General features: G+C 38.0%; 2 protein-coding genes across 7 annotated transcripts in view; one reads left to right on the forward strand and one right to left on the reverse strand.

Moving 5' to 3' along the window:
* The window catches only part of FRRS1 (ferric chelate reductase 1), a 105299-nt gene extending 98802 nt beyond the window's left edge, over positions 1-6497 (reverse strand). For all 3 annotated transcript variants that reach the window (XM_086717660.1, XM_086717661.1, XM_086717659.1), the window contains exon 1: positions 5939-6497. The gene's annotated coding sequence lies outside the window, so the exon portion shown is untranslated. The remainder of the gene's footprint in view (positions 1-5938) is intronic.
* Positions 6402-15427, forward strand: part of AGL (amylo-alpha-1,6-glucosidase and 4-alpha-glucanotransferase) — an 83588-nt gene continuing 74562 nt past the window's right edge. The window contains exons 1-2 of one of the 4 annotated variants that reach the window (XM_086717655.1): positions 6402-6773; positions 7339-7488. In XM_086717655.1, coding sequence (XP_086573781.1) covers positions 7407-7488 — 82 coding nt within the window. In that variant the 5' untranslated portion in view covers positions 6402-6773; positions 7339-7406. The other 3 variants (XM_086717657.1, XM_086717656.1, XM_025912744.2) reach the window with 3 other exon arrangements.

Below are 15427 nucleotides of genomic sequence, written 5' to 3' on the forward strand. Positions count from 1 at the left end.
AGAAGTTAAGGGGCTTATGTAATGCCTGAAGAAGAATGCTTTCCCCTAATTCTTTTTTTTTTTTTTTTTTTTTACAGAAAGAGCTTCCCTAAATAAACCTCTGGCTTCTCTTTGCACTAGTTAATTTACTCCATTCCTGGGGAGTGGAGAGTGATTTACCTGGTTGGTAAATATGTGGAAAAATAACCGGTGAGCTTGGCTTACCTCTGTCCTTTTTTTGTTTTTAAGCTTATTTATTTTGGGGCGGGAGAGTGAGCGGGGGAGGGGCAGAGAGAGAGAAGGACAGAGGATCCGAAGCAGGCTCTCTGTTGATAGCAGAGGGTCCCACATGGGGCTCAGACTCGGAACCGTTACATCATAACCTGAGCTGAAGTCAAACGCTCAACCGACTGAGCCCCCCAGGCGCCCCACCTCTGTCCTTTTCTGAGAATAAACACGCAATGAGCATGATTTCTCCAGTCTGTCCATAATGGGTTAGGTAAACTGGCTGGTTCTGGAGTTCAGTTGTAGCAAGCTCATTTGGCTAATAGGTCTATAGCTGCAATCTCCAACTGGACTTTTTAAAGTTTGGGGGGGAGTTTGCTTAATCACCCCCAAGCTTTCTGACAGAAAACTAAGGTGTTTGTGAAACATCTCTCCATGTGGTCAAGCACATTAAACAATCAGTTCCATTTTTTGCCTTGGAGACACTCCTCCTGGGCCTTCCATCCCCCTGCTCCAAACCGCATTGCTTTGATAACAATTAAAATGGAAAATAAAGTGCCACGCAAACTGTGGCAGACACTACTAGTTATTCATTCTCTTTCCTTAATAACAAAACCTGTGTTTTGGCTAGTCTCATTGCTGCCCAGACACAAGTTACATTTGTGTGTACCTTGTGACCAAGTTTTGGCTAATGAGATAGAAGCAGAAATGCTGTCTGGTATTTCCAGGAAAGCTTAAAGGGAAGAGGTATACCCTTCTTTTCCTCTTCTTCCATTATATTGCCTGAACTTGGATATGATAGCTGGAGTTCTGGCAGCCTTGTGGTACTATGATAAGATCCACATAATAAGAGGGAGGAAGCTGTGAGCTAGAGAGATCCTGGCTTCCGACTGCCTTTACAGACCTGCCACACCAGCTTTGAATTGCTCACCTCTAAACTTTTATGCAAGAAAGAAACAAATTTATCTCTTGTTTAAGCCACTGTTGCCTTGTTGTTGTTGTTGTTGTTGTTTTCTGTCATATGCAGCTGAAGTGGTCCTGACAAATATAGAAAATCAGTTCAAGTCTTCCTTCCCTCATCCTTGTTCCCCAACCAGGCTGCCAACTCCATCCTTCCACAGGGAAATTCTGGAGGCAGGATTTCAACAGGAAGTTAAATTTATTTGCAAGGGTAAAAATGATTTAGCTCTAAATGTAGGGCCAAAGAACATTTTAAAATACCTATCTTTAGAAAAAAGAAACCACTAAAACACCCTCTCGAGTTTCCTCTTATCATGGTTTCAAAGCATTCCATATGCTCTTTTTGGTCAATTTGTTATATCAATGCTTAGGACTTTTTTAATGACTTTTCCCATGCAAGTTTTGGCTTTTGTTTTTGTTTTTGTTTTTTTTAAATAAAATACAACTATCTTTACCTCCATTACATGTACATGTCAATAATTGTTCTAATAAATATTAATTGTACAGCAACAAAACCTTACTTCTTTCTTACGTCCTTCCTCTGTTCTCTATGATTTAGGCTAAAACCTTGGGCTCTGACTTCCTTTTCTGAGTTCACCTTTATACTCCCTCTTCACAGAGTAAGATAACAGACCTTTAGATTCTTTTTGTTGGCCAGGCTCTGGGAGACTTCCTCTTCATCTGCTTTGTCTAACTGCCATCAGAACCCAGCGAAGACAACTGGCCATCAGCCCTTCTCTTTTTAGGCTATCATTTATTAAAAGCCTGATTTTTACCAAGGGCTATATAATAGATGCCTTGAATGCTTTCATTATTTCATTTAATCTTCAAAACCACCCTCCAAATGAAGCGTTATTCTCTCCAATTTACAGATGAATCAACTGTAATTCAGAGAGATTAAAACTAATCCCGAGTTTGTTTCCAAAATGCGTTTTGTGTTGTACTATCCTTTTTTGAAAAATCTCTCTCTGGTTTCTGTATCTCTATCACCATTATATTAGGTCCTTCTTCTTGTCTGACTTCAGCTCTATTTCCTTCCTATCTTCCCTTCTCTTCCCTGGCTAAGTCTGGATATTTCCCAAAAATGCAGAATAAACTGTTCTACTTAGAAGAGATTTTGAAAACACAATTCCAAATTTTACAAAATAAAATTATTCATAATGTCAGTATATAATCACTACAAAATTAAGATGCACAAAAAATGCTGATGAATATAAAAGCCAAATAAGGCAGATCCCTCCACTTCAGACCCAGAATCTTACAGGACTGGGACCAGACTATACATAATACCCTAAATAACTCCTTTCCTTTCCCAAAACAGACACTCCCATACACAGACCTTAAGAAACACTCTAGTGTTTTCTGACCCTTCTGACCACAGCCCTTCTCCCACTCCCCAGATACATTCATATCAATGTTTTAGAAAACAGTAGAGTCACTGCCAAATAGCTGAGATTATCCATCAGATGTTCCTCAAGGAGATTCTTCTCCTGACAACTCTAGCATGAGATTATTGTGTATATATAGATCTCTGTTATGCACACGACAGGCACATGACAAATGTTTGCCAAAATGAAGGCAGCACATGGTACCACTGTAGCTCTAGACTGCAGATTCACTGGCATTCCAAGAACTTCACAAATAGCACACTTAGCGTGACTCTTCTTTTTTAAAAAGGACGCTGTGTGGCTTGTAAACGTAACCTCTGAGACACATCACATTGAATCATAATTTTTCCATTACTTGACCTTCTTCACTTTCTTTCACAGTATGAAATCTCCAAAATTAAGATCATTTGGATTGACAAATCTTTTAAAATGCAAGCATTTGTGTAAGAATAACTCACCACTAAAGGAATTCATTTTGTCAGTCTATTTTACTCCTTATTTTAGCTGGAATATTGGGCCCTAAAGTGACAGTTTTGCTGGTGGAGGGAGAACAGGGAAAGCTAATTTTGGAGCCCTGGAGAAGAGTGATCAACAGGAGAGCAGTGTGATGAGATGGTCATAGGAGAGACTCAAAGGGGGTACGGAAAGGAGACCCTGAAGACAAACATAAACATGAACTGTATTCCACATCAGTCAGGGTCCCATCCTAGTATTTGTACTTACACATGTCTCAGGCACAGTTCTAAGTCCTCATTTAATTAATAGTAGGCACTATTTTTATCCCTGTTTTACAGTTGTAAAAACCAAAGCACAAAAAGGTTGAGTATATTCCATTTGTTTTTTTTTCAATATATAAAGTTTATTGTCAAATTGGTTTCCATACAACACCCAGTGCTCATCCCAAAAGGTGCCCTCCTCAATACCCATCACCCACCCTCCCCTCCCTCCCACCCCCCATCAACCCTCAGTTTGTTCTCAGTTTTTATTTTTTTTTTTAATTTTTTTTTCAATGTTTATTTATTTTTGGGACAGATAGAGACAGAGCATGAACGGGGGAGGGGCAGAGAGAGAGGGAGACACAGAATCGGAAACAGGCTCCAGGCTCTGAGCCATCAGCCCAGAGCCCGACGCAGGGCTCGAACTCACGGACCGCGAGATCGTGACCTGGCTGAAGTCGGACGCTCAACTGACTGCGCCACCCAGGCACCCCTGTTCTCAGTTTTTAAGAGTCTCTTATGCTTTGGCTCTCTCCCACTCTAACCTCCTTTTTTTTTTTTTTCCTTCCCCTCCCCCATGGGTTTCTGTTAAGTTTCTCAGGATCCACATAAGATTGAAAACATATGGTATCTGTCTTTCTCTGTATGGCTTATTTCACTTAGCCTAACACTCTCCAGTTCCATCCATGTTGCTACAAAGGGCCATATTTCATTCATTCCATTTGTTTTTAATGTTTATTTATTTTTTGAGGGGGGGTGGGGAGAGAAAGCATGCAAGCGGGGGGCAGAGAGAGGGACAGAGAATCTGAAGTGGGCTCTGCACTGACAGCAAAGAGTCGGATGTGGGGCTCAAACTCACGAACTTCAAGATCATGACCTGAGCCAAAGTCAGATGCTTAACTGACTTTAACCATCCAGGCGGCCAAGGTTAAGTACCTTAGAAAGCTGAACAGCCAGTTAGTGGCAGAGCTGGGATTAAAACACAGGCACATTTCATAATCATGAATGGTTATGCTTTTACACAGCTTTTTGAGAGTGGTGGCTCTCAGACATGTTTTTGACCATGACTCCCAGTAGGAATACAGGACTCACTACAACAAAACATAAGTAACAGAAACAGAAGTTTCTTGAAATAATAGTCTTACCAGATGCAATGCACTCAGATCATTCCTATTTTACTTTAAAAATTGTTGGTTGCAGGGCGCCTGGGTGGCTCAGTTGGTTAAGCATCCGACTTCAGCTCAGGTCGTGATCTCACAGTTCCTGGATTAGAGCCAAGTGTCGGGCTCTGTGCTGACAGCCCAGCCTTCTTTGGATTCTGTGTCTCCCTTTCTTGCTGCCCCTCCCCTGCTCGCATTCTCTCTCTCTTTCTCTCTCTCTCTCCCCACCCTCAAAAAAAATAAACATTAAAAAAATTGTTGGTTGCAACTAAATTACTTTTATAACCCTCAATGGGTATGATTTACAATCCTCAATGTGACTTACAAATTGAAGAACACTACTTTCTCATCATCAGTATAAGCTCTACTTTCAAAATAGATCCATAATTCAACAACTTCTCACCACCTTCATTGCTATACCTTCTTTACACACACACACACACACACACACACCCAACATCATTGTATCTTGGTTAATTGAAATAACTGCTTAATTGGTCTCGCTTCCTTCCTCACCACACCCTCCAGTTTATTTAGCTATTTTCCATAAAGTTGCAGGGTAATCCTTTTAAAGGTCTATCAGATGAGGTCACTCCTCTTTTCAAAATGCTCCAACGTCTCTTTTGCCCATATTAAAAGCCCAAATCCTTGCAATGGCCTACAAAGCCTTACAAGATCTGGCTGTCAAGCCCCCCCCCCCCTTATCTGTCCTAATCTCTTACCACTCTCTTCACTCAGCTATGGTGGCCTCCTTAAATCCACAAGGGTGCTCCTACCTCATGGCCTTTGAACTTTCTGTACCTCTGTATGTAACCCTCTACCCTGGATATCCTCTTTGCTCTTTCTCTCATTGGGATCAGATGTCAACTCACCAGCAAGTCCTTTACTGACTATTGTATTTACAATTGCAAACTTCCTTTTCCTGACTCTTCTATGCTTCCCACTTCCTACAACCTTTTGTTATCTTATATAATTTATTTATCTTATTTATTTATCTGCCTCCCACCAACAAAATGTAAGAGTTCCACGAGGGCAGTGACTTTGATTCACTTCCATGCCTGGCAAATCCTAGGTGCTCAATAAATACTAGTTGAATGAATAAATGAACTACAGATACCCAAACTCAGTTTTGGACCACTTGCAACTAGCCATTCTCAGAAATCTACTGAAACAAACATTTCAGTATCTTTAGTTTTTAACCATTGTTTTTGGATCTACATTATTTCCACAATAAAGAAAGCAAGATCTTTCTCTGCACTCATGTCTTTTTTCTCATGATCCCTAGGTGTCCTCAAAAAACTCTAGAAGGGGTTTCTTTTCCTCAGGCATAAAATCTCCTTAGACATCTGTACCAGATCCTACATTTCTGGCCTGAAATATGTGCAGCCAATATAGATCCTTAATCGCATATGCTCTTCAGGTCTATGCAGTGTACATCAGATACAACCAGACGTTGTACAAGCGGTATTTGCACCCTCAATTGTTTGCAAACTGGCCACATTTCACCTACCTAGTAGTTCCGTGTCTGCATTCAAGATGTGCCCTGTGTTAGCACTAGAGATGGTAGACACACGAAGGATGGAATGTCTGAGATTGTAGACGGCCCCTTACTTTAGATACGGGGAAATCAAGATTCAGAGAGTTTAGGCCAAGTAAACTTAGGCCACGTCAAAATTAAAAAAAAAAAAAAATCAAAACAAAGACACAAAACACATCGTGGTAGAAAAAGCACAGGAAGCCAGGTCTCTCGCCTCCCACCATTCAGCCGGTCCACAAAACGACCCTGTGACATACGCAGCTCAATCTAGCTGGCAGCCTTCTACCGTAGCATTTTAATGTTCAACCACGAGGTCGCAGGCTGGTAAAGGAAGTGCGCACTCCGGACCTCGCACCTCTCTAGCGCCGAAAACCAAAAGCAGCTCGCTGCCTGGGCCCCAGCCGCCTCCCGGACCCCGGCCCCGCTGACCGCAGTCTCGCGAGACTAGCGGTCGCGGCGAGCAGGGTGCGGAACCTCCCGGAAGTGGGCGAGGGGACCTGTCAGCTCCCACCCGGGCGTGTGGGGAACTTGAGGCCCGGTGGGTCGAGGGTCTTCTCCGGGACCAGCGCGAGGCGGAGTCACGGAGAAGCTCTCTGCCATTCACACAGCGGCCTTATCCCTGGCCCGGCTGCCGCCGCCCCGCCCTTTGCCCTTCACGGCGCCCGGCCCTCCTTGTCTGGGGCTGCTTTTTGCTCCTGGGCAGCCTGCCTTTCCCCGTTTGCTTTCCTTCCCGTCTCCTCCCCCGACTCCAACACCAGAGTCGCGGGTCCTGCAGTGTCCCAGAAGCTGCACGTATAACTTGCTCCGCGTAAGTGCTAGGAATGCCGCTGGTCTCTCAGGGAAATGGGTTCTTTCTATCTATAGCTCCGTCTGTACATCCTATGTCTGCAGCAGCTATTCCAGGGGCAACAACTGCTTCCCTCTGTTCTCATCTCCCCATTGGTGGCTTCCAACCCGAATTTGGGAATGGGGAGCTCTCCCACCTGTTATCTTTGAGCAGACTAATCTCTTGTAAGCAGAAGTGCCGTTTGTAGTCTTCAAAGCCCTTTGGCTTGGGACCGGGAATTTTCCCCCCCACCCAAATCCAGGCTTTCCAAAACGTATTGCTTTTCTCTGAGAATAATTCAGTTTTGGTTTTTTTTTTTTTTTTTTTAATTGAAAGAATCTATAATACAATAGTTTTGCTTTGGTCCTATTGTGCTCTAAGGGAGGAAACAACTATTTACCTTCTCAGGTCTTCTTTATAGGATTCATTCTTTCTTTTTGCTTTGCTAAGGTTAAAACACATTTAGAACATGTAAGTGCGGCTGTCAGCCTTGAGGAATTAAAGGTAATAGTTATTTTCTTGATCTTAATTCCTTTTTGTTTCATAGGGGTAACTCATTCGATTTTGGAGTTCTTTTAATTCTTCTGAAAGATTTCAAATCTTCTAAAAGCCAAAATGGGACACAGTAAACAAATTAGAATTTTACTTCTGAACGAAATGGAAAAGCTGGAAAAGACCCTCTTCAGACTTGAACAAGGTCAGTAGCAAGTTGTTTGATTAGCTGTGTCTTTTAAATTTTTAATCTATTGTCATGCTAATTTTTTAAAACTATAAGACAGGTATAATTTCCAAAGACCTTTCTAAACTCAATTAGTGCAAAGACAGTGCCATATTTTAAAAATATCACTAATGAAAGTTGATTTTAGTTATAAAGTTGAAAATGTTATATTTGTCATGTTAGGAGGATAAAATAGTTCACTTTTCTTTCCATGCTTCCACTTAAGACAGAAGTTGCATATATGATCAAGAAATTTACCATATTATTTCTATTAATTATTATAAAACTTGGTAAATTATTTCATATGTAATTTTATTTGGAGGATATCTATAGTTTTGCTTTTTCATAGACCTCATTTTTTTCCTTTATTGAAACTTTGATTTAGTAAAACAGATCACAGAAAAAAGCAAACTGTTATTTATATATATCAAAAGCCTCTCAAATAAAAATTAAAAAAACTGATCAGGTTATGTTGAAATATATTTGAGCTTATTCTTTAGACTTTATAATTTTTCAACATTGAAAACTTTCACACTTTTTTGTGTTACTGTAACTTGTGAAGTGGAAGTTCTAATGTATGAAAAATAAAATGCAGCCCCCTTTAATAGTGCAACAGATAGATGTTGATAGTAAACATTGAGGGATTTTCCCCCTCAATATCTCAAGAGTTACATTTTTGAAGAAAAACAAATCGACTGTCAAATGTGTTACCTCCATGCCAAATCACCTTCTTCCAACTTTGGCATTTAGGATCACTGAGTACTTACTCCATTTTTGGCTTTCCTGACTCGGCACTTTCCTAGTTTTGATTTTTTTCCTACCCTCTTGAGGGCTCCTGTCTACTTGGTGGTGTCTGTTGCTGAGCTGTCTTCCTTCCTTATTTTAATTAATTGTATCTATGTGCAAGAGATCTTTTCTTCTTCTCTTCTTCTGCCCTCAAAGAATTATACATTCTCATGGCCTCACTTGTTGCCTCCATGCTGATGGCTCTTTTTGGAAGAAGAGCCTTGAATTTTGCTTGCTTCTTAAAAGCCAGGAGTATAATGGCATGAGTAAGGAACTAGAATTTTCTTGGCTCTCCTGCTAACAACTTCTTTGACTTTGGGCAAGTCACATGAATTCTAAACATTAATTTATTTGCGAAATGAAGGTGTTAATTTCTGTTCTTCTACCTTCCTGGATGTTGAAGCTCAAAATTAATACTATATGGCTTTGAAATCCTAAACAGGTGCAAGGCATTGATAGATCACTATACCTATCTATTTTTGCACTGGATTCTTGGCTTCGTCCAGTATTACGCTATAGAATAGCCTTGGGATAGCTCCACTTGATATGCTTACATCTATCTAACATGTCCCAAACCGTCTCCTACTCCCCATTCTCAAACCTTCTTTGTTTGAGAACAAACATCCTGTTTTTTTAAAACAAACATCCTGTTTATTTTAGTGATGTCTCCATTTTTATAGTTTCCAAGGCCAGAAACTTTGTACTCACCTCTGACGGTTTCTTCTCTTTACCTGCAATCTCTCTTTAAGCCCTGTAATTTCTTTCCAAATGTCTCTGTTTGCCTATCTCTTCCATATGCCTAAACATGGATGCTAGAATAATCTTTTATGCCATCTCTTTCTTTTTATTAATTGGTGTCTATATATAAAGTCAAATTTAAATGCCTCTGCGGGGCTTCCAAGACATTCTCTAATAGAATCCACCTTCACTAGCCAAGGTTGCATCTCATTGTTCCCCATTATTAGTGTCCTACATCTTTACAATTCCCCTGTCAATTCCCTCTCCCCTGGATTTTCTCATAGCTCTCCTGACACCTTTACCCCCATCAGATTCCTCTATATCCATTAACTCCCTTTACTATCATTCTGTGTATTGCCTACCTTCAGCTAAAATTCTACCTGCTCCATGAGGTCTTTTCTTAATTTTTTTGTTATTTTCTTTCTTTGATTTCCAATCACACAATAGGCACAGAACAATTAAGTACTGAATGATGGAGCAGTGTCTCAGTTTATTGATCTTATAGCATCAGTTTAAGATCTGTCAGAATAGGGAAAGTATTATAAACCTAGTACAATGTATAACAGCCATTAAATCCTTGCTGATTCATTACTAAAACACTAGTTAAAGCTAGCAAAAAGTGTTAAATTCAGCCAAACTATTTGAAGAAGGAGCTATGAAGGGTTTATAAAATAAGAATGATGTGATTGAGTCTGTAAATCTAGTTAAAACCAGTAAATTCAACCAAATGATATAAATGGGACCACGTCAATTTTTTTGTGTGCAGTAATGAGGTGATCATATTACTATAGAAGATAATTAAAATGTGAAAGATGAAGGGACATTGGAGATAAATCATTAAGAAGGCTATTTTGAAAACACATCTGGTTAAAAATAAGGGTCGAACTACATTAGAGTCAAAAAAGGTAGCAGAGTTCAAGACATTTTATTTTACTTTTATTTTATTTATTATTATTATTTTAATGTTTATTTTTGAGAGAGAGGGAGAGAGAGAGAGAGAGAGAGAGAAACAGCATGAATGGGGGAGGATCAGAGAGAGGAGGAGGCACAGAATCCAAAGCAGGCTCCAAGCTCTGAGCTGTCAGCACAAGAGCCTGATGTGGGGCTCAAACTCATGGACTGCGAGATCATGACCTGAGCTGAAGTCAGACACTCAACTGAGCCACCCAGGCACCCCTTTTACAATATATTTTTTTAAATGTTTATTTATTTATGGGGGGGGGGGGGGAGTAGGGGCAGAGAGAGAGAGAGAGAGAGAGAGAGAGAGAGAGAGAATATCCCAAGCAGGCTCTATGCTGCCAGCACATAGCTCAGTCTGGCAAACCCCAAAATCATGACCTGAACAGAAGGCAAGAGTGGGATGGATGCTTAACCAACTGAGCCACCCAGGCGCCCCAGAGTATGAGACATTTTAAAATTCATAGGACTTAGTGAACAATTAGATGTGAAGAAAAACTCTGGCAGTTTTTGGTTCTTTCATATTTAAGTGATTACCAAGTCTCTCTTCATTTTTCTTTTCACTTTTCCCTAAGAAAGGATTCCTCCTCATTTTCGAGGCTAATATCTCTATAGACTCGTCTAACTCAGCAAGACCAAAAAAAATTTTTTCTAGCCAAATCATAGCCTTTCCCTGTATTTCCTGTTTCATTCAGTGGCAGAATAATGAACGAAGTCAGTTTTTGCTGAACCTGGAGTTCCATTTTTATATAGGTTGGTTAAATTTCAACTTTTACCCTTTTTTTAAGAAAATACTTATAAATTATGTTTCTCGATTAGGAGCTTGAGCTTATATAAACTTAGTAGACAGAGCAAGATGGAAAAATTTACTTCATAGTAATAGTTTAATCACCCTCTTTACTAGTTGCCTGCAAGAGGGAAATGGCTAATCTGAGTAAGGTATTCCTACTGTTCTATGAGGAATAAGATAGCCACACTATGTACTGCTGTGACCTAAGCTAATTTTAGCAAACCGAGTGAGTCATTATGGAATCTGACATAGTCTAGGTATTCTAATGTTTCATTTACTGTATATAAAAATTTTAGTTTCAGAGACTTGTACTGGACATCTACAGAGTAGCTGTATACTCTTGGGACTATGCCCTGATCTATCTAGTAGAACATAGAAAGAACAGGATTTTTCTTTTCTCTTTTTTTTTCTTTCATCTGTTTTTGTTTTCAAAAATTAATTACATTTGGGGGCACCTGGCTGGCTCATTCAGAAAAGCATGCAACTCTTGGTCTCAGGGTTGTGAGTTCGAGCCCCACATTGAGTGTAGAGATTACTAAAAAATAAATAACTGTAATAAAAAAAGATTTTTTAAAGCAATTAAATTTTGCTAACGTATAAATTGACATTGATGCTTTCAGTTTATGTATCAAATAAGTTATAAACAAAAAAGACATATTCTGAGAAAATAGTAGAGGTTGTAGGTCTTGAAGGGGTTCATAGTCACACCATCACTGGTTTGTTTGTGGTATGTTGCCGTGGGTTACAATTTTACCTAATCCAGGTTAAGTAGATATATAAGTTATAATTCCTTAAATAGTAGAGTCTTTACAATATTTCATAACAAAAGGTACAATCATCATAAATGCCTCTTTTACCTCAGGATATTGTCAAACTGAAAGATGAGTTAGAAAGTGTTTGAAATTTGCTGTTTGAGATTTGTCCTTTTCAGGAATGAGATGTAGCTTTCAATAGTATGATACTTAGAAAATATTTTCTGAAAAAGGAAACACAATTTAACTGTGAGGTAAACATGAGTGAGAAAGTTAACTACTTTTTGGTGAAAATTGATACCATAGAGCAGAGTTGAGCACATTTTTTCCTCTAAAAGTTCAGATAGCAAATATTTCAGCTTTTGCAGTAACTGCAAAAGAAATGGCAGTTTTGCTCTGCCATTATATCATGAAAGCAAACATAAACAACACATAAATGAATGTGTTCCAGTAAAACTTTATTTATAGAAACAGGCTGGATATGGTTTGCTGACCCTTACTGTATAGCAAGAGCATTTTGAGTATGTTATTTTAGTAACACTTCCATCATATGATTTTAGCCATAAAAATAAATACTTACCCTTTTTAAAAAATTGATAACAAAATTTTCCAATCTGTTTAAAATCTTTCCAATAAAGGATTTTGGTTGTTTTTTCAAATCATCTATTTGATATATAAATATAGAATATCTTATTAGCTTATAAAAACCATTGCTTATAACAAGGAAAATATATATTTACTAGCACATTTCAACAAAAATCTTTACATAATTTGTGAGTGGGGTTGAAAAGTTAATGTCATGGATTAGTAAACATAGTCACTAAGAACTTTTTCCATTTGAATTTGGATATCTTTGTGTTTTATTTTTTCAAGTCTGATGCAATTAAACCAAATATCAATAAACAGAACTTGGAATATTTGAATTACTTTATCATAAAATATTAAACCAAGACTTAAAATTAATGAAATTTCTTTAATCACATTGCTTTCACTGACATATATTATCAATATTAATTTTTAGTGAGAACTAAAAGATATTTTCCATCCACTAATAGGTAAAATTAGTTATTTAAAATATTATTTATTTACATCTTATCCCATTTTTGTGTTTTGTGATTTATATAATCTATTAAATCATCATACGTGTATATTCTGTAAATAAATAAATATTTATGTTTAGAGAATGCTTGTCAATTTTTTTTCTGAGGGTATACCACTGATCCAAATACTGTTTTGGGATTTTGCATGAGTTTTAACCTTTGTACTACATGTTCTCTGAATCCTTGTGTAATGATAAAAAAAATATTTGCATAAACTGAACAGGGGGCAGGTTGTTTAAATATGCTCAGACAGCTAATCTCTGATGTTTTTACCTGTTCAAAATGATACTACATCTTCTATAGTAAGTTTAATCATTATTTTAGAGATGTAGATATTTATGATTCTCACAATCACTGAGTATTAAAATTTCATGTTTCAATTCTTTGAGCAATTATTTCTCCATCTATTTCTTCATAATTGTACCTCTAACTTTAAAATGATGTTTACCCTGGGAATGCAAGCTGGTGCAGCCACTCTGGAAAACAGTATGGAGGTTCCTCAAAAAAACTAAAAATTAGAACTGCCTTATGACACAGCAATTGCACTACTAGGCATTCATCCACGGGATACAGGTGTGCTGTTTCAAAGGGACACATGCACCCCAATGTTTATAGCAACAGTGTCAACGATAGCCAAAGTATGGAAAGAGCCCAAATGTCCATCGATGGATGAATGCATAAAGAAGATGTGGTATATATATATACAATGGAGTATTACTCGGCAATCAAAAAGAATGAAATCTTGCCATTTGCAACTATGTGGATGGAACTGGAGGTTATTATGCTAAGTGAAATTAGTCAGAGAAAGATAAAAATCATATGACTTCACTCATATGAGGACTTTAAGAGACAAAACAGATGAACATAAGGGAAGGGAAACAAAAATAATATAAAAACAGGGAGGGGGACAAAACAGAAGAGACTCATAAATATGGAGAACAAACTGAGGGTTGCTGGAGGGGTTATGGGAGGGGAGATGGGCTAAATGGGTAAGGGGAACTAAGGAATCCACTCCTGAAATCATTGTTGCACTATATGCTAACTAATTTGGATGTAAATTTTAATAAATAAATAAATTAATTAATTAATTAAAATAAAATAAAATGATGTTCACCCAATTATAAAATTACACAAGTGTGTAGGGGCACCTGGCTGACTCAGTCAGTAGAGCAGTGTGTTTTTTATACCATATCTTCTTTATCCGTTCATCAGTCGATGGACATTTGGGCTCTCTCCATAGTTTGGCTATTGTTGATAATGCTGCTATAAACACTGAGGTACATGTTTCATTCTTGTGCATATCACCATCCAGTTTTCCCAGCACTATTTGTTGAAGAGACTGTATTCCATTGGATAGTCTTTCCTGCTTTGTCAAAGATAAGTTTACCATATTCTTGTGGTTCCATTTCTGGATTTTCTATTCTGTTCCATTAATCTATATGTCTGATTTTGTGCCAATACTATACTGTCTTGATGACTACAGCTTGGTAATATAGCTTGAAATCCAGAATCCTGATGCATCCAGTTTTGTTTTGCTTTTTCAGAATTGCTTTGGCTATTAGGGGTCTTCTGTGGTTCGTACAAATTTTAGGATTGTTCTAGCTTTGTGAAAAATGCTGGTGGTATTTTGGTAGGTATTGCATTAAATGTGTAGATTACTTTGGATAGTATAGACCTGTTAACAGTGTTCTAGTCCATGAGCATGGAATGCTTTTCCATTTCTTTGTGTCCTCTTCAATTTCTTTCGTAAGTATTCTATAGTTTTCGAAGTACAGATCTTTTACCTCTTTAGTTAGGTTTATTCCTAGGTATCTTATTGGTTTTGGTGCAGTTGCAAATGGGATAGATTCCTTGATTTCTTTTTCTGCTGCTTCATTATTGGTGTATAGAAATGCAAAGGATTTCTGCATGTTGACTTTATATCCTATACTTTTCTGAATTCATGTATTAGTTCTAGCAATTATTTGGTGCAGTTTTTTGGGTTTTCTACAGAGTATCATGTCATCTGCAAATAGTGAGTTTGACTTCTTCCTTGCTAAGATGAATGCGTTTTATTTCTTTTTGTTGTCTGATTGCTGAGGCTAGGACTTCCAATACTATGTTAAGTAGTAATGGTGAGAGTGGACATCCTGGTCTTGTTCCTGACCACAGAGGAAAGGCTCTCGGTTTTTCCCCATTGAGGATGATATTAGCTGTGGGTCTTTCTTATATGACCTTCATAATGTTGAGGTATGTTTGCTCTATCCCTACTTTGTTGAGGGTTTTTATTGAGAATGGATGCTGTATTTTGTCAAATGCTTTTTCTGCATCTATTGACAGGATTGTACAGTTCTTATCCTTTCTTTTATTAATGTGGTGTATCATGGTGATTGAGTTGCAAATATTGAACCAGCCCTGGTAAATAATTCTTTTAATGTACTGTGAACTAATACATGAATTCAGAAAAGTACAGGATATAAAGTCAACATGCAGAAATCCTTTGCATTTCTATACACCAATAATGAAGCAGAAAAAGAAATCAAGGAATCTGTCCCATTTGCAATTACACCAAAAACAATAAAATACTTAGGAATGATTTGCTAATATCTTGTTGACAATTTTTGCATCCATGTTTATCAGGGATATTGGCCTGTAATTCTCCTTTTTAGTGAGGTCTTTTTCTGGTTTTGGAAGCAAGGTAATGCTGGCTTTGTAGAATGAGTTTGGAAGTTTTCCTTCTATTTCTATTTTTGGAACAGTTTGAGAAGAATAGATATTAAATCTTCTTTAAATGTCCCCTGGGAAGCCATCTAGAA

Source organism: Puma concolor, chromosome C1 (assembly GCF_028749965.1).
Source record: "Puma concolor isolate L17-30 chromosome C1, mPumCon1.1.hap2, whole genome shotgun sequence".
Lineage (NCBI taxonomy): Eukaryota > Metazoa > Chordata > Mammalia > Carnivora > Felidae > Puma > Puma concolor.